This window comes from Suncus etruscus, chromosome 13 (assembly GCF_024139225.1).
Source record: "Suncus etruscus isolate mSunEtr1 chromosome 13, mSunEtr1.pri.cur, whole genome shotgun sequence".
Classification (NCBI taxonomy): Eukaryota; Metazoa; Chordata; class Mammalia; order Eulipotyphla; family Soricidae; genus Suncus; species Suncus etruscus.
In genome coordinates this window covers 25,568,049-25,586,746 of record NC_064860.1, presented here as the reverse complement: position 1 = coordinate 25,586,746, position 18,698 = coordinate 25,568,049, and the positions used below count along the sequence as shown (strand labels likewise).

At 42.3% G+C, this 18,698-nt stretch overlaps 1 protein-coding gene across 1 annotated transcript in view; it reads left to right on the top strand.

The window, feature by feature from the left end:
- Window positions 1-4,775: 4,775 nt before the first annotated feature.
- The window catches only part of RUBCN (rubicon autophagy regulator), a 77,651-nt gene continuing 63,728 nt past the window's right edge, over window positions 4,776-18,698 (top strand). Inside the window, exon 1 of the mRNA XM_049785881.1 lies at window positions 4,776-4,978. Coding sequence (XP_049641838.1) covers window positions 4,914-4,978 — 65 coding nt within the window. The 5' untranslated portion in view covers window positions 4,776-4,913. The remainder of the gene's footprint in view (window positions 4,979-18,698) is intronic.

Genomic DNA, 18,698 nt, shown 5'->3' with positions numbered 1-18,698 from the left:
TGGAGGTTGCAAAATGGTGATTTTTCTAACTTATTCATTGACAATCTATTGTTAAAAAAGAGCTTTCCTGGGGCTGGAGAGATAGCACAGTGGTAGGGCATTTGCCTTGCAAGCCGCTGATCCAGGACCAACGTTGGTTCAAATCTGGCATCCCATATGGTCCCACATGCCTACCAGGAGAAATTTCTGAGCACAGAGCCAGGACTAACCCCTGAAAAAAAAAAAAAGCTTTCTCCACTCTTTTCTTTCTTTCTTTTTAAATTTATTATATGCATATATATATAAATAGCATATATATACATTCAATCATTCTGTGTTCAGAATTCTCTTCAGAAAAGCACAGGGTAGGGGCTGGAGAGATAGCACAGTGGTGTTTGTCTTGCAAGCAGGACCTAAGGTGGTTGGTTCGAATCCCAGCATCCCATATAGTCCCCTGTGCCTGCCAGGAGCTATTTCTGAGCAGATAGCCAGGAGTAACCCCTGAGCACAGCCGGGTGTGGCCCCCGCAAAAAAAAAACAACAAACAAGGGCCGGGTGGTGGCGCTGGAGGTAAGGTGCCTGCCTTACCTGCGCTAGCCTAGGAGACGGACCGCGGTTCGATCCCCCGGCGTCCCATATGGTCCCCCAAGCCAGGAGCGACTTCTGAGCGCATAGCCAGGAGTAACCCCTGAGCGTTACCGGGTGTGGCCCAAAAACCAAAAAAAAAACAAAACAAAAAACAAACAAAAAATAGAAAAGCACAGGGTAAAAAGTATAGGGTTAGGTTTACCTTTAAAAATAATATAAATAGGATTATATATGGTGGGAACCTGAGAGACAGCACAGCGATAGGGCATTTGCCTTGCATGCAGCTGATCCAGGAGGGATGGTGGTTAGAATCCCAGCATCTCATATAGTTTCCCGAGCCTGTGGGCAATTTCTGAGGATAGAGCCGGGAGTAACCCCTGAGTGCCGCCAGGTGTGACCCAAAAACCAAAGCAAAATAGGAATATCTATAATGAATTTTTTTTTTGTTTGTTTGGTTGGTTTTTTGAACCACACCATGATCTGCACTTAGAAATTGCTCCTGGCAGACTCAGGAGACCATATGGGGATCCCAGGAATCGAACCTGGGTTCGTTTCTGGTCTGCAGCATGCAAGGCAAATGCCCTACCTCTGTGCTATTACTCTAGCCCTGATGAATTGTTTTTAACTTGGTTCTTGTGAGGCATCAGCTAACTTTTAAAAATTGAATATTTAGGATCCAGAAAGATAGCTCAATGAGATAAATTCATGCTTTTTAAGATATATGCTATTTTAGAAATTCTTCTAAGGGCACTATGTGGTTCTGTGGAAATGTCATGCCTTGCAAGCATGAGGTCCTGGGCTTTATGTTCAATATCATTAAAATCAGTTAATCAATGAAATTAAAACAGTTTTTTAAGCCTGGAGAAATAGTAGAGAAAGCAGGGTGCTTGCCTTGCATTTGGCCAACTTGAATTCAATCACTGACACTGCGCCCTGTCACAGGGTGTGATCCTAGGCACAAAGTAAGCCAGGAGTAAGCCCTGAGCACCATCATATATGCCCCATAAGGAGAAAAAGTTTTTAAATGCTGCTAAAAAAAGTTTGATGACTATTAGGGGTCGGAGAGATAGCATGGAGGTAAGGCATTTGCCTTGCATGCAGAAGGATGGTGGTTTGAATCCCGGTATCCCATATGGTCCCCCGTGCCTGCCAGGAGTGATTTCTGAGCTTAGAGCCAGGAGGAACCCCTGAGTACTGCCGGGGGTGTGACCCCCCCAAAAAACAGAAAACAACAACAAAAAAAGTTAAATGACTATTATATAGTCATTGAACTATATAACATATTAGAACTTGTATTTATAGCTATTTTGAATGTCAAATACATTAAAGATTACTTCTTTTTTGTTTGTTTGTTTGTTTTTTGGGTCACACCCAACAATGTTCAGGGGTTACTCCTGGCTCTATGCTCAGAAATCGCTCCTGGCAGGCTTGGGGGACCATATGGGATGCTAGGATTCAAACCACCATCCTTCTGCATGAAAAGCAAATGCCTTACCTCCATGCTATCTCTCCAGCCCCATAAAGATTATTTCTAAAACTAATTTTTGATGATAGGTAAATATAATGAGCTTAACACTCTGTTTTTAGAATAATTCATTATACAGTAAATTGAATATCTGCCTGTGGTGCTGTGGTTTTTTTTTTTGGGGGGGTGGGCCACACCCAGTAGTGAGTGCCCTGGGTAGTGCTTCTGCCTCTTCGCTCAGAGATCATTGTGACAAGGCTCTTTTTAAAATATTAATTCAGCAAATAGTTTCTAAATAAAGTTATTATGCTTCTGTGATTTTTGTTGTTGTTTTGTTTTGGGTCACACAAGTAGTACTTGGTTTATTCCTGGTTCTGCGCTCAGAAATTGCTCCTGGCAGGCACGGGGAACCACTTGGGATACTGGAATTCGAACCACCATCAGTTCTGGGTCAGCCACGTGCAAGGCAAACTCCCTACCTCTGTGCTATCTCTCCGGCCCCAGTGTTTCTGTGATATTTATTGAAGCTTGATGCTGAATTTTTTTTTCTGATATTGAATGCTTTTGTCTGATGCTTATTTTTTTAAGTGTTGGAGGATTGGGGGCCACACCCAGAAGTGTTTGGGATCTAGTTACAACTCTGTGCTGATGAGGGGTTCATTTCCAGGGGTGTTGGATGTACCATATGGTGTTAGGGATTGACTTGGCGTCAACTGCAAGAGAGTCAAATGTGTTAACTGTCTGGCTATCTGAACTATCTGCCTGTTACCTCACTTAATTATACTTTGTCTTGGTTTTTGGTTTTGAGCCACACCCAGTGGTGCTCAGGGGTTATTCCTGGCTCTGAACTCAGAAATGACTCCTGGCAAGCTCAGGGGACCATATGGGATACCGGGGATCAAATCTAGATCCGTCCCGGGTTTCAGCTTGCAAGCAAATGCCCTACTGCTGTACTATTGCTCTGGACCCTAATTTTATTCTTTTTAATTTTTCTAACTTCCCCCATGCCCCCTTTTTGATGACATTATGGTGATCTGCATGACCATTTAGTTGTGATGCTTACAGAAATTAGGTATCACTAAACCCATGATGCTCACCAAAGTTGTTTTGTGGTACTTAAACTGATGGCAGATAGTGCTTGCTGAGGGAACCAAGTGTATACACCCTTCATGATACTTACACACATCCAGTTGTGGTGTGGCTAGAAATTGCTTGCCGCACTGGGGATTGCCAACAGCAGAACTGCCAGGCTCAAAGGCACGTATTTGAAAGTGCCACACAATTCCTGAGACAATTCGACAATTTATTTTGCATTAAAACCAAATATTAATTGGGTTGGTATGAATAAACATTAATATTTAGTAAATATTGATTGGATTTATAGGAATATAATTGGATTAATTATAATCTGTAAATGACGCTGGTGAAGTCAGATCCCAATATGCAGAAGCCACTGGTGAACGTGGATCTCAGGTGAGTAGAGCACCCACAAAGAAGCATTTACCAGCCTCTTTAAGAGAGTAACTCAGTTTTTTTTAGTTGGAAAAGGGATAATACGGGAGAGTAAGATGGAGAGTAAGATGTGAACTCTGTCATCCAATTGGTCAGGATGTGAGAGGGGATTACAACAGGGTGTGTGCTTCTGTGTTTAGGGAAAACAGGGTAAGGGGATTAGGAAAAGCAGGGTGTGTGCTGTGGATGTTAAAACTGGGTGCATGCTTAAGGTGATAAGCTACAAAAATATTTTTTGTTGATGACACATTTTTACATTTTTATGCATGGTCTATTTTAATTTGGTTGACTTAGTAGATAATTATGATAGATATGATTTCAAAAATAGTTATGATTTAGTAACTAAGTTATTTAAAAACCAATCTACTTTTAAACCTGCAACTTAAAAGTTAGAACAATAGGGGCCGAAGCAATAGCATAGTGGATAGGGCATTTGCCCTGTATATGGCCAACCCAGGTTTGATCTCCAGTATCCCATATGGTTCTCTGAACCTGCCAGGAGTGATTGCTGAGCGTGGAGCCAAGTAACCTCTGAGCACCACCAGATGTGGGCCCTCCAAAAAAGTTAGGACAATAATCCCATGCTGAGCAAGTCCATTTCTAGGTATGTATCCAGAGAAACTTGTTTATTTATAAGAGAAGATATATACCCCCCAAGGTCATAGCAGCTATACTTATATTAATAAGAATTTTAAGTCTTATTAATCATGGGAGGCAAGAATAAATTGGTTATTCTAACAATGAACTATTATATAACATCAAAATGAAGGAACAATAGTGTCAGGTGTGACCCCAAAAAATAAAATATAAATAAAATAAAATAAATAAATAAGATAAAATAAGGTAAAATAAAATAAATAAAATGCTGGAGATCCACTAACCACCAACATCCCTTAACCACTGAACATTGATAATCATTAGGTTTCACAAATGAACTCCAGTATTCTTTCAGTCCGGCTTTTGTTACACTAGAAAAGGCTCAAGAGAACATCTTGTTTTCGTTTAGCGTCTCTGACAAGTCCTTGACCCTAAGAAGAAAAAGTGAGCAGGTGTACATTCCATCCAGCAGCACACACCCAAGGGTTGAATATTTCCCCGCGCGCGCACGCACACGCGCACGCGCAGTATCTCCTCCTTCACCGGCGGAAGCGGCCGCCGAAGTGCTTGCTGGGAGTTGTAGTTCTCGGAACCGGAACTGGGGGGTGACTGCGCTGGAAACTGCAGCTGAGGCAGCAGTCACTGCTGTTGCCGTCACCCGTGTGGGGTACACCCCCCCAAGCCCACCCGTCGTGGGTGACTTCTCCGTGTCGGGGAGGCTCTCGGAGCCCCGTCAAGGACGCTTCAGGGGAAGGCGACGTCGCAGCCCCGAATGCGGCCGGAGGGCGCGAGAATGGAGCTCGGCGGCTGCCAGGCGAGCCTGCCCGAGGAGTGCAGGTGGGCCGGGGACTGGGGGACAGAGGGCTGCGTTGGAACCCTGGGGAAGATCGGGGAGCACTGGAACGAGTGCCAGTGAGACACGCCTGCTGATGACTTGTTTGGGAAGCATTTCAGAGGGATGGGCAGGGCGTGGGTGGGCAGGTTGAGATCCAGGAGAGATGGATCTAGGAGGTGGTGGGTGAGAGGTCAACACCTTTGCATTTGGGGGAGACATTTGGGGGAGCAGAAGTGGGAGCCCCTGGGATCTAGGACGGCTGGGGAAGCCAATGGCTTTGGAGAGGTGCTGGAGTGACACTTGGGACCTGGGAGGGCCCCAGGTGGATGTCCAAACCGAAACTTGGCCCTGACAGCCCTGCGCGCCAGGATGAAGGCAGCATTTCGTTTTTGATTTCGGGGTCACACCCGGCAGCTGGCTCAGGGGTTCCTCCTGGTTCTATGCTCAGAAATCGCTCCTGGCAGGCTCGGGGTACCATGGGATTCCGGGGTTCGAACCACCGTCCTGCATGCAAAGCAAACGCCCTACCTCCATGCTATCTCTCAGGCCCCAAAGGCAGCATTTCAAGGACCAAATGGTAGGCATTCTTCTTGACCTCGAAAGAAGTTTCTGCAAGACTGGGTGCTCGGTGAAAGATTGGGAGAAGAAAGGGGGCGACCAACCTGGCTGGGATGTGTAGGGAGGGGAGACAGGCTTGTAGAACACAGCGGGCGGCTCCCTACTCAGGCTTGGCCTTTTAAGTGACAGGAGCTCTCTACCGGGTCCTCACTGGCTGTCAGCAAACCTGTCCCACTTTCCCCATCACTCTTCTTTCCCCGGAGCTATTGTCTTGCTTGGAGCGCCTATCTTTTAGAAGTTGGGAGATTTACCATAAAAACCCTACAGTTTACCTAGTGGTTGTGATACTGGCGATTTTTGTTGCATCCATAGCTCAGGTTCTACCCCATCTTAGTCTAGAACAGGAATGTGGTTTATGGGAGTTATGAAGACATTTAACAGAAATGAATGAATAAAATAGAAATGCAGATATAGACCGATTAAGGGCTAGAGACTGAATGAAAAATATTTACCTTCAAGAAAGTCTCAAAAGGGGAAGTAAATAAGATGTGCTTGAGTGAAGACCTGTCTGTTTTAAAAAATAATTCCTTTTTTTTTTTTTAATTTGTCATCTGCTGTACAAAACTTGGACTGAAAGACTATAGGAGTTCCTTTGTGGAATCTATTAATTATAATGTTCAGTGAAGAGAACTCTTACTCTTTTTCTGTGTTTCAGTTTCTGTTTATGTATATTAGCTATTTTTCTTCCAGATGTCTTTGAAATGCATCCTATATCTGCCTGCCTGCCTGCCTGCCTGCCTACCTACCTACCTACCTATCTATCTATCTATCTATCTATCTATCTATCTATCTATCTATCTATCTATCTATCTATCTATCTATCTATCTATGATTGAGAGCTGGCTCATAGGCAGAACAGTTTTCTTGTATGTAATCTCCTGCTATATCTGTCTGTCTGTCTGTCTACCTCTCTCTCTATATATATCTATGATTGAGATCTGGCTCATAGGCAGAACACTAGCCTTGCATATAACCAAACTTGGTTTGATTCCCAGTACTGCAAAAAAGAAAAATGTAAGATAAAATGAAGGATAAAATAACATTCAATGATTTCATATAATTCTGAATAGAGTTTTAGGAGTGTTTTAGTTTTCTTTACCAGTTTATGTGAGAGAGACTGGGTCAGAAATTCCAAGTTTCAGATTTCCTCCCCAACTAAGTGGATATATAACTGGTTTAATTATTTAAGACTTTTAGAAAATAGTTATTTACCATATGTCCAACACTGCTTACAAGTTGTGTAAGTATTAACTAATTTACTTAACTTTCATATTACCTGTATGAGACAGTTAATATTATGATCACCATTTATTGTATGAGGAAGTTGAGACCATTTAGACAAGATAATTGGTCAGGGTCACGGTCATGATGGAATCAGATTCAAACTCCAGAGTCTTCACTTTCTTTTCTTTTCTTTTCTTTTTTTTTTTTTAGTTTTTGGGCCACATCCGGTGATGCTCAGGGGTTACTCCTGGCTGTCTGCTCAGAAATAGCTCCTGGCAGGCACGGGGGACCATATGGGACACCGGGATTCGAACCAATCACCTTTGGTCCTGGATTGGCTGCTTGCAAGGCAAATGCCGCTGTGCTATCTCTCCAGGCCCTAGAGTCTTCACTTTCAAGAACTACACTATACATTTACATTACTTTCACTATGCTTCTATATATTGGAACAAAGAAATGTATGAGTTTGGATATGTTTGCTGTTGTTTTGCTTTTTGTTTTGGGGAGTGCTCAGGACTCCTGGCTCTGTGATCAGGGATCACTCCTGATGAACCTGGGTTGAGGTGCAGGGTTGGCCTGGGTTGGGCGCATGCAAGGCAAATGCCTTACTTACTGTGCTAAACCCCAAGCTCCAGATCTATATGAGGTTGGGAGGGGACATTGGAATATGGATGGATGGAAGTAGAGGGTGTGATGTTTGACATTGAGACCCTATCCTTAACAGTATCACAGTGCCTCAATAATAAATTGAGAGAAATGTGTAGGAATAAGTTTTGTAGCATTCTTTATTATATAGATGGGTTGAACAGCTCCTGTGAAGGTGTTATTATTCTGTTCATTATTCTTTCCTTTTTCCTTACTCTCCTGGTAACTGAGAAGCTCTATCCCCAATTTAATGTCTGTAGTGGGATTATTTCCACAGAGTCTCTCTTTGCTTTGTTAGCATCTCATATCCTTTGTTAGTGGCTGCTCAATTGTTTGTGTTGAATATGTTGTTTAATGAAGTTTATGGACACCAATGGCTTCCTTTGCCATCCTACTTAGCTTCCTTAGTTTCCTAGGTAGACAACTGGTAAATACAGTTCTTGTGCCTGAGAATCAAGAAATTGTGGGGAGGGGCCGGGCGGTGGCGCTGGAGGTAAGGTGCCTGCCTTGCCTGCGCTAGCCTAGGACGGACCGAGGTTCGATCCCCCGGCGTCCCATATGGTCCCCCAAGAAGCCAGGAGCAACTTCTGAGCGCATAGCCAGGAGTAACCCCTGAGCGTCACAGGGTGTGGCCCAAAAACCAAAAAAAAAAAAAAAGAAATTGTGGGGCCGGGAAGGTGGCGCTAGAGGTAAGGTGTCTGCCTTGCAAGCGCTAGCATAGGACAGACCACGGTTCGATCCCCCGGCGTCCCATATGGTCCCCCCAAGCCAGGGGTGATTTCTGAGCACATAGCCAGGAGTAACCCCTGAGCGTCAAATGGGTGTGGCCCAAAAAACCAAAAAAAAAAAAAAAAAAAAAAGAAATTGTAGGATTTGTTTTTGTTTTTGTTTTTGGGCCACACCCGGGGACACGCAGGGTTTACTCCTGGCTATGCACTCAGAAATCGCTTCTGGCTTGGGGGACCATATGGGTTGCCTGGGTATCAAACTGTGATCCATCCTGGGTCGGCTGCGTGCAAGGCAAATGCTTTACTGTTGCATCATCGCTCCGGCCCAAGAGATTGTAGTTTGATAACTGTTGACCTAACTTTGGTCAACAAAAAAATTCAGAAAAAATCTTGAAGAAATTGTAGGATTTTTTTAAAATATATGAATAAAACCTTTCATATATAATTTTGAAAGCAGTTGATATAGTGGAGCTTTATAGGAATAGCATTTATTCTGTAGCTCTACTGCTTAACTTGGAGCCTTTTATCTGAGTGCAAAGAATAAAACCTCTTTGAATGATAAATTACGAAGATTGGGTAAGATAATGTGCATGAAATTCATCACATAGGGCTTTTTCTTTTTTCTCTTGAAATTAGGAGGATATGTGCTTGTTTGTTTCTCTTATCTTTTTTTTGTTTGTTTTTTTTTTTTTTTTTTTTTTTGGGCCACACCTGGTGGTGCTCAGGGGTTACTCCTGGCTGTCTGGAAATAGAAATAGCTCCTGGCAGGAATGGGGGACCATATGGGACACGGATTCAAACCAACCACCTTTGGACCTGGATCAGCTGCTTGCAAGGCAAACGCCTACGGGCCGGCTTGTTTGTTTCTGTTTGCAGTAATATAGCTTGTTTTTACTCCTTCCGTGACTCTAGGTGTTGGTCTAGCTCATGGATTCCCAAACTTATTTGACTTACTACTCCCTTTCAGGGAAAAAATATTCAGTGATCCATTCTTGGAAATTTATCTTTTTTTTTTTTTTTTTGGTTTTTGGTTTTTGTGTCTCATCAGGCAGCACTCGAGTTACTCCTGGTTCCATGCTCAGAAATCGCTCCTGGCAGGCTTGGGGGACCATATGGGATGCCGGGATTTGAACCAATGACCTTCTGCATGAAAGGCAAACGCCTTACCTCCGCTATCTCTCCAGCCAAAATTTATCTTTTAAAAAAAGTTTTATTGCTGGGCTGGAGAGATAGCAGGGAGGTAAGGCATTCTTCTTGCATGCAGAAGGAAGGTGGTTTGAATCCTGACATCCCATATGGTCCCCCAAGCCTGCCAGGAGTGATTTCTGAGCATAGAGCCAGAAGTAACCCCTGAGCACTGCTGGATCTGACCCAAAAACCAAAAACCAAAGAAAAAAAGAGTTTTATTGAGATTCTTGAACAAATAACCTTAAAATATTTATGCAGAATTTTTGGGGGGTGGTTTTGTATTTTCTGGCAGAACTTGGGGCTACTTCTACTTCTGTTTAGAAGTATTTCTTGGTGGTGGTTGAGAGGTCCATAAGCTGGTGGTAGGTATCAGAGAAGGTCATGCTGCATTCAAGGCAAGCATTTTAACCTCTGTACTATCTCCCTGGGTCCCTAAGGAAATTTACCTTCTTCAATTGAACAAACATAAAGCACCCCCTAAGTGCACTCTTAGCTTCTAGCACTTCCCCAATAGCTCTGGCATTTCCTTGCAGGTGGCGGGGGGGGGGGGGGGTGGGTGGGTGGGTGGGTGGGTGGGGGGCGGTGGGGTGGGGTGGGGGAAGGGGAATCATTCTCTTTGGCAAATACTAGTTTAGATTCATCTTTAGAATATTATTTCACAGAACCCCTTACATTTTCATCCAGCTATGTATTGCTAGCAGAAAACTGCAGTGCTTAGGGATGACATTTCACTTTCCATGGGATTTTCTAAATTTCATTTGTTTGATGGTTGTCTGGTGAATCTGCAAAATAGTAAAAGGAATGGTGCTCTGGCAGTCCTGTTTCCTAAGCTCCCTTGAGCTATGCAGTCTGCTTCTGAGCTTGGAACCTAGTTACAAACACAGTTTTATGTGAAGTGATAGAAATACTCAGAACATCAATATGGAATTTGGTGTGAAAGAATCCCTCAGTTTAATGCTTATGTTTGAACCAAGTCATGGGTATTGTTGGACGTGTTCTTACGCCCCCATATACTCTGATAACGCCACATGGCTTTATTTCTTGTTTGCATAGGCACACTAAAACGGGAAAATACTATACATACAAATAAGTTCTTATCTAATAGAGATGGGAACACACAAATCTTGTAGTGCAATGGGACCTTACACCCTGAACATTGACATAAAGACCTGGCACAGGCCTCAGAAGAATGGGCATTCTCCATTCACCCCTGATCTAGAGAAGACATCTATGAAACATCCAAGGTTGTCTATAACATCACCTGGAGGCATTCCTCTACCAGGGAAGACCCTACCGCTGCTCTGACATCGACCTACTCAAAAGAGACTTCCCTTAACACTGAGAAGACTTAACAACAACAATGACCTGCTTACTGTATTGCCCCTTAATTGTGAGGTGAAACTAGAGGATACTCCACACCAGCCTGACTTCAATGTAGGATGTGCAGATTCCAGGATCTTTAATACAGAAACCCGATGCCAACAATAGGACTGTGTGAAAAATAAAACTGTATTGGCACTACAGACAATAACTTGGATTGAATAAACTAGTTTGCCTGGAGCCTAGAGTTGGTCTTATGCCAGGAAACTTCAGGGGTAGGGGTTTTCTTGTATTTAGACCAAGGCTTTTCCTTTCCATGTCCCCCATATTTTGGTGGGCCTATGCAAACAATATTTGCCACTCTAACACTGTTTTTACTATGCCCTTTTGACTAACCCTTAAAAAAAAAAACCTCTTAAACTTTTGATGTTTTTTTTTTTTTTTTTTTTTTTGGTTTTTGGGCCACACCCGGTGACGCTCAGGGGTTACTCCTGGCTATGCGCTCAGAAGTCGCTCCTGGCTTGGGGGACCATATGGAACGCCGGGGGATCGAACTGCGGTCCGTCCTAGGCTAGTGCAGGTAAGGCAGGCACCTGACCTCCAGCGCCACCGCCCGGCCCTAAACTTTTGATGTTAACTTAAACTAATATGTATGCACGTGAAATATAAAAAAATACTATGACTTCAATGTTTAAGGAGTCACATAAATCTCATGGCCTTAGGTTGCTTTGTGTACTGCTAAGAAATGTTATAATGTACTACAATCTGGGGACTTGTGGACAAAGTAATTGTACATGGGTTCTGCCTTATTTTTCTTAATGTTCTTTGTAAGTTCAATATTTAGGCGTCAGCAAGGGGATTTCTTCTGAGAACTCTGTTTATGGGCGATTGATCTTTCACTGTAACTTTACCTGTCCTCTTTGCATCATTTTTCTCATAATTAAAAATAAAAAATTGAAAAAAAACAAGAAAAAAAACACTCAGAACATGAGTATTAAGATAGTTATTAGAATCTCTCAAATGAGTTAATTCCAAAACCTTTTGTCTGTTCTCTATTTCAGTTAATTAGTGACAATGAAATTAACTAACTGAAATTACATTTTAGTTAATTTGTTTTTTTCCTCTAATTTAGTTTCAGCATTTTCTTCTCTATCAACCAAGCTAGAAGCCAGAGTAAAATTTATTACTTACCTCTTTTTAATTTCTGATATCTAAGCAGTTCACTGAAATCTGTTTCTGAATTTTCTCTTGAGGTCTTTCCCCCCCTTGTAATTCCAAATATACTAACTTATGTGACTACAAAATGCAGGTTGTGGTATTGCTTTGGGCATCGTCAAAAGTTGATACTTTAATAAGAACTTTCTCCTATTGATGGGTTCTGCCTCTGGATATATTAACTTCATTCTCAGATTTTTCTCCAGAATAATACTTAGCCTTTTTCTGGGTTTATCAGATCCACCCCACCCCATGCCACATATCTCCCCACCTTTCTACAGTTACAATTTCCATAGATGCAACAAAAGCAAAAATTATGGGGCTGATTCTCTTGAGATTAACTAGCATGAGTTTCCCTGTTCTTGTAATCGAGTCATAAACCTAAATTCTGTCTCTCACATAGCATTTTAGGATAGGATAATGCTTAGAATTTCATGGACCACATTCAGTGGTAGAGGAGTATTTTCTTATGCAAAAATCAAAATTGTTGGGGCCGGAGAGATAGCATGGAGGTAAGGCGTTTGCCTTTCATGCAGGAGGTCATCAGTTCGAATCCCGGCGTCCCATATGGTCCCCCGTGCCTGCCAGGAGCAATTTCTGAGCCTGGAGCCAGGAATAACCTGAGCACTGCCGGGTGTGACCCAAAAACCACAAAAAAAAAAAAAAAAATCAAAATTGTTACTAAAGGAAAGGGGCATGAATGCTTGGCCTATATAAACAATATATTTTTTGAAGACCCTAATATCTCTCATTTTCATGTCCTGATTTCTCAATATGAACTTAATTCTTCTGATCTAGACAGCTTGCACATTACAACAAGCTCAGAGACAAATTGCTCAGAACTGTAGTGGTTTCTCATTGATAAAATACATTTTAACTTCTCAAGCACTATTGAGTGTAGCCCTGCAGGCTTAAAGCACTGTTAGGGGGTGGCCCCAGTAGTTCCTAAGCATTAATGGGGACACTTTGGTGGTTCCTGGAACTACAGGCCCAAGCAGCATCATATCCTTGGGGCATTGAACCGTCCATCTCAGTTATCTGAGCATTTCTACTAGTGTTCCCTGAATCCCCTGAGCATCAAAACAGAAACTTATAATAAAGAAGCAATAGTCAAGGGCCCAGAGAGATAGCACAGTGGCGTTTGCCTTGCAAACAGCTGATCCAGGACCAAAGGTGGTTGGTTCGAATCCCGGTGTCCCATATGGTCCCCCGTGCCTGCCAGGAGCTATTTCTGAGCAGACAGCCAGGAGTAACCCCTGAGCACTGCCGGGTGTGACCCAAAAACCAAAAACCAAAAAAAAAAAAAAAAAAAAAAAGAAGCAATAGTCAAAATTCAGTCTCTCTTCAGAGTGTTTAGTTTCTCTGAACTTCCTGGTCACAAAACCATGGCATTCAATTTTACTCCCATCTTGTTTCTTACCTATCCCATTCTCGTTCTTCTACATTCCATGCAGTACCTCCTCCTTTACTTGAAGAGCTTTTAGTAATCCTTTAAATAATACTCCTTTTGAAGGCATCCTTTTCCATTTCTGATAGTTTTCATTTCATAGTATGTAAGTACTCAATTTTTCCATCGAAAATACCCTGAGAATTGAAGCTTTTTTTCTCTTTTTCTGATTTGTTTTCTGGCCCACACCTGGTGGTGTTCAGGGCTTACTCTTGGCTCTACTTTCAGAAATAATTTTTGACAGGCTTGGAGGACCAAATGGGATGCTTTTGGTTCCTGAACCTCTGGTTAGATACATTCAAGACAAATGCCTTACCCACTGTGCTATCAGAGCTCTGGCCCCTAATGAGACTTTTTTTTGTTTTTGTTTTTTTGGGTCACACCCGGCAGTGCTCAGGGGTTATTCCTGGCTCCAGGCTCAGAAATTGCTCCTGGCAGGCACAGGGACCATATAGGACACCGGATTCGAACTGATGACCTCCTGCATGAAAGGCAAATGCCTTACCTCCATGCTATCTCTCCGGCCCCTAATGAGACTTTTTTTAACCATCATGAACACAGTGCCTTGCATGGTACCTAGTATGTATGTATGTATGTATGTATGTATGTATGTATGTATGTATGTATGTTTGTTTTAGGGCCACACCAGGTGGCACTCAGGGCTTATTCTTGGCTCTGTACTAAGAAATTGCTCCTGGCAGGCTTGGGGGACCATGTGGGATGTCCCAGGCCAGCCACATGCAAGGCAAACATCCTATTGCTGTGCTATTGCTCCAACCCCATACTCTTAGTCATCTTGATGTGTTCCAGTCTTTGTAGTCTGAGATGATATTAGATGGATTTATTAGTTTTATGTCTTGGAAGTTCAGAGAAGGAAGAAAAGAAAATAAAAAGAAGGAAGAATATTGCTACTTTGGTGTATGGGCTTTTCTATAGACTATCAATTTTACCTCACTGTTGAAAGCCAATGCATTCAATGCCATTAAAATTTAGTATGGGGCTTAAAGCAGTGGTACAGAAGGCAGGGCATTTGCCTTTCTTGTGGCTGATACAATCACCCAAGGTGGTCCCTTGACCCTCTAGTACTGATTTCTGAGTGCAGAGCCAGAAACAAACCCTGAACACTGCCAGGTGTGACCTTTCCTCTCAAAAAAAAAAGTATAGTTTAGGGGCTGGAGTGGTGGTGCAAGCGGTAGGGCATTTGCCTTGCACACACTAACCTAGAATGGACTGTGCTTTGATCCCTAGGTGCCCCATATGGTCCCTAAAGCCAGGAATGATTTCTGAGTGCATAGCAGGAGTAACCTCTGAGTGTCACCGGGTGTGACCCAAAAAGAAAAAAAAAGTTTTAGGGGCTAGTTGAAAGGCCTGGTTGCATGAGGGTGATGAGACTTTGTTTTTTTTTTTTTTTTTGGTTTTTGGGCCACACCCGGCATTGCTCAGGGGTTACTCCTGGCTATCTGCTCAGAAATAGCTCCTGGCAGGCATGGGGGACCATATGGGACACCGGAATTCGAACCAACCACCTTTGGTCCTGGATCGGCTGCTTGCAAGGCAAACGCTGCTGTGCTATCTCTCTGGGCCCAAGGGAGACGAGACTTTGAATCATAGCACCACATGTTTCCTCAAGCACTATCAGGAGTGACTCTTATTAACTAGCAGGAATATCCTTGAGCATAGCTGGATGTATCTCAAATCCAAATTAAGGGACTGGAGTGATAGCACAGTGTTAGGCTGTTTTGCCTTGCATGTGGCTGACCTGGGACCGACCTGAGTTTGATCTCTGGCATCTCATATGGTTCCCTGAGCTTGTCAGGAACAATTTCTGGGTGCAGAGCCAGGAATAATCCTTGAGTGTCACTGGATATGGCCCAACCCCCCAAAAAATTAAAAGAAAAAAATACTCAGGGGTCATAAAGAGAGTACAGTGGAAAAGGTACTTTTTATCTTGCATGCAGCTGACCAGGGCTTGATCCCTGGCACCGTATATCGTCCTCCATGGCAGAGCCAAGAGGAAGCCCTAACACCACTAGGTGTGTCCCCTGCACCCATTTTAATGATTGGTATGGCATTTGTTCAATAGGAATGACATTTCAGAGCCTACCTACAAATACTGTTTAAATTCCAGACATTAAGATTATGCTTTGACAAGGAGACTTTCAAAGGTTAGGTTCTTTTTGGTATTGGGAGCTGTGAGACTGTATAACAGATTATAATACGTTTTTCTATATGTATATTATTTATTTAAAAAGCATCATCAGTTTTTAACTGTATGTTCAACAGATTAAATACTATATAATTTAAGGCATAATATATTGAGCCAGATAAGAGACAAATTAAACATAAATTAAATGGGATATCTTCTTGTTCTCTCATGTCGCCAATAATTATTTTACATAATTATGCCTTTCTATACCTTAAGAAGGAACCTATTATTTCTATCCAGGAAGTGCTTCTGGAATTCAGAGTTCCAGGTGCTTGCTTCACTGATAATTTTTCAGCCTAAGTAAGAGCTTTTGAATTTAAAAATTGTTATGTTCTTATTCACTAACTCTTTTTTTTTTTGCATTTTTTTCTTTATTTCAACATCTTGATTACAAATATGATTGTGATTAGGTTTCAGTCATGTAAAGAACACCCCCCTTCACCAGTGCAACATTCCCACCACCAATGTCCCAATCTCCCTCCCCCCCCCCACCTGTACTCTACACAGGCTTTCCAGGTCCCTCATTCATTCACATGATTATGGTAGTTTTCAGTGTAGTTATTTCTATAACTGCACTCACCACTCTTTGTGGTGCTGGAAGTTCCAGCCCTCCTCTCATTGTCTCTGAGGATTGTTGCAAAGATGACTTTTAGTCCAGTCTCTATGGAAAGCGATATGGAGATTCCTCCAAAAACTGGAAATTCAGCTCCCATTCGATTCAGCTATTCCACTCCTAGGGATATTCCCTAGGAACACTAAGAATACAATACAAAAACCTCTTCCTCACACCTATATTTATTGCAGCACTATTCACAATAGTCAGGCTCTGGAAACAACCAAGATGCCCTTCAACAGACGAATGGCTAAAGAAAATATAGTACATATACACAATGGAATATTATGCAGCCATCAGGAGATATGAAGTCATGAAATTTTTCTATACATGGATGTACATGGAGTCTGTCATGATGAGTGAAATAAGTCAGAGGGAGAGAGAGAGATGCAGAATAGTCTCACTCATCTATGGGTTTTAAGAAAAATATTCACTAACTCTTAATATTTTGATCTCTTATTCTTAGCTTTGGGAAAGTCTAAACAATTTATTTTCTCTACCTGAAGTGTATTATATTTTAAGTTTATCATAGTTGTTAGTATTTTTTTTCTTTTTGGGCCGCACCTGGTGGTGTTTAGGGGTTACTCTGGGCTCTGTGCTCAGAAATTGCTCCTGGCTCTGGGGACCATATGGGATGCTAGGAATCAAACAGGGTCTGTCCTGGGTTGGCCATGTGCAAGGCAAATGTCCTACCACTGTGCTATTGCTCTGGCCCCTAGATATTTTTTTTTGTTGTTGTTGTTGTTTTTGGGCCACACCCGGCAGTGCTCAGGGGTTACTCCTGGTGTCTGCTCAAAAGTAGCTCCTGGCAGGCACGGGGGACCATATGGGACGCTGGGATTTGAACCAACCACCTTTGGTGCTGGATCGGCTGCTTGCAAGGCAAATGCCGCTGTGCTTAGCTATTTATTTTTATACTTTAGCAAACTACTAGCTTTGAAAACTTCCTAATAAATTACTTATTCATTTATTTTGCGGGAGGGATTGAGCTATACCAGTGATGCTGAGAGGTTACTCTTCGCTCTGTGCTCAGAAATTACTCCAGGAATTACATATGCAAGGCAAGTGTCCTACCTGCTGTGCTATTTCTCTATCCCCACCTAAAAACATTTCAATGATTTCATGATACTCCATTATGTGATATCATAAACCTCTTTTCACATGTTAGGAACCTGAATTTGGAAAGACCAGAAATCAACTCTGATTTTAGGCTGATGTTTACTCTCGTTAAACAACCTTCTGTGGAAGGGAATATGCCAGTAAATTGAAGCTGATTCTTTTTTTGGAGTGAGGTTTGGTTTACACTTGGTGATACTCATGGCTTACTATGGCTCTGCACCCAGGAGTTACTCCTGGTGATGCTTGGGAAATGTGTGATGCTGGAGATCAAACCTGGGTCAGTTAATTGAAACACAAGCTTTACTGTCACTTTGGCCCTAAAGTCAATTCTTTTTATCACTAAAAAGAATATTGTTTTTCAAAGATATCTGAATATTTATATTTCTTATATGGAGTCTTACTCTCTGATTGCTTATACTTGTATGGTACTTAATTTACTACTTATTTTTAGGATTAATTTTTTTTTTTTTTGGTTTTTCGGGCCATACCCGTTTGATGCTCAGGGGTTACTCCTGGCTAAGTGCTCAGAAATTGCCCCTGGACTGGGGGACCATATGGGATGCCGGGGGATTGAACCGCAGTCCTTCCTTGGCTAGTGCTTGCAAGGCAGACACCTTACCTCTAGCACCACCTCGCTGGCCCCTTTTTTAGGATTAGTTTTATGTGTAACACTTTAAAAATAACATTTACTTGCAACTTCTCTATTTTAACCTTGAATATCACCTTCTAATTGTGATATGGCAAGCCTAAGAAGGCCAAGTTGGCATTTAGGAAAAAGTATTTTTTTAGATATCCTTACTTGAGTTGCATAAGCAATCCTAGTACCGTGTGTGTGTGTGTGTGTGTGTGTGTGTGTGTGTGTGTGTGTGTGTGAGTGTGTGTGTTGGGAGAGAGTTTACAGCTGTGCTCAGCTATGCATGTTCTGGGCTGTGCTGATCTGATTTTTCAATGTTTAGGTCTCTGGCAGTACTCAGTGGGACTAGGCTACAAATGGAACCCAGAGCTTTGTATGTTTGAGATGCATTCAAGGCATATGCTTTAAACCTGTGTGAATCTTCCTGTTCCCCCTGTTCATCTTTGAAGGGGGAATGTGGTTACAATCCTACCTGAAGAGGTGGATATTATGTTAAGATTGGTTTTACTGCTTATTTGTGAAAATGATTCAGGCAGAGATCGATTGTTCTGCCCCTTTCTACTCATGCATGGGTTTTCCTTAGGATAAGGTAAGATGCATAAAAAAATTTGTCCTTCATTTATGATGATTAAAGGAAATTACTCTATGTACTTGCAGAAATGGGTCTGCAAAGGGTTGCTTTGAACCTATGCTTCAAAGCCTTTGCTTGTGTCTTGTTTTTTTTGTTTTTTTTTTAGTTTTTGGGTCACACCCGGCGGTGCTCAG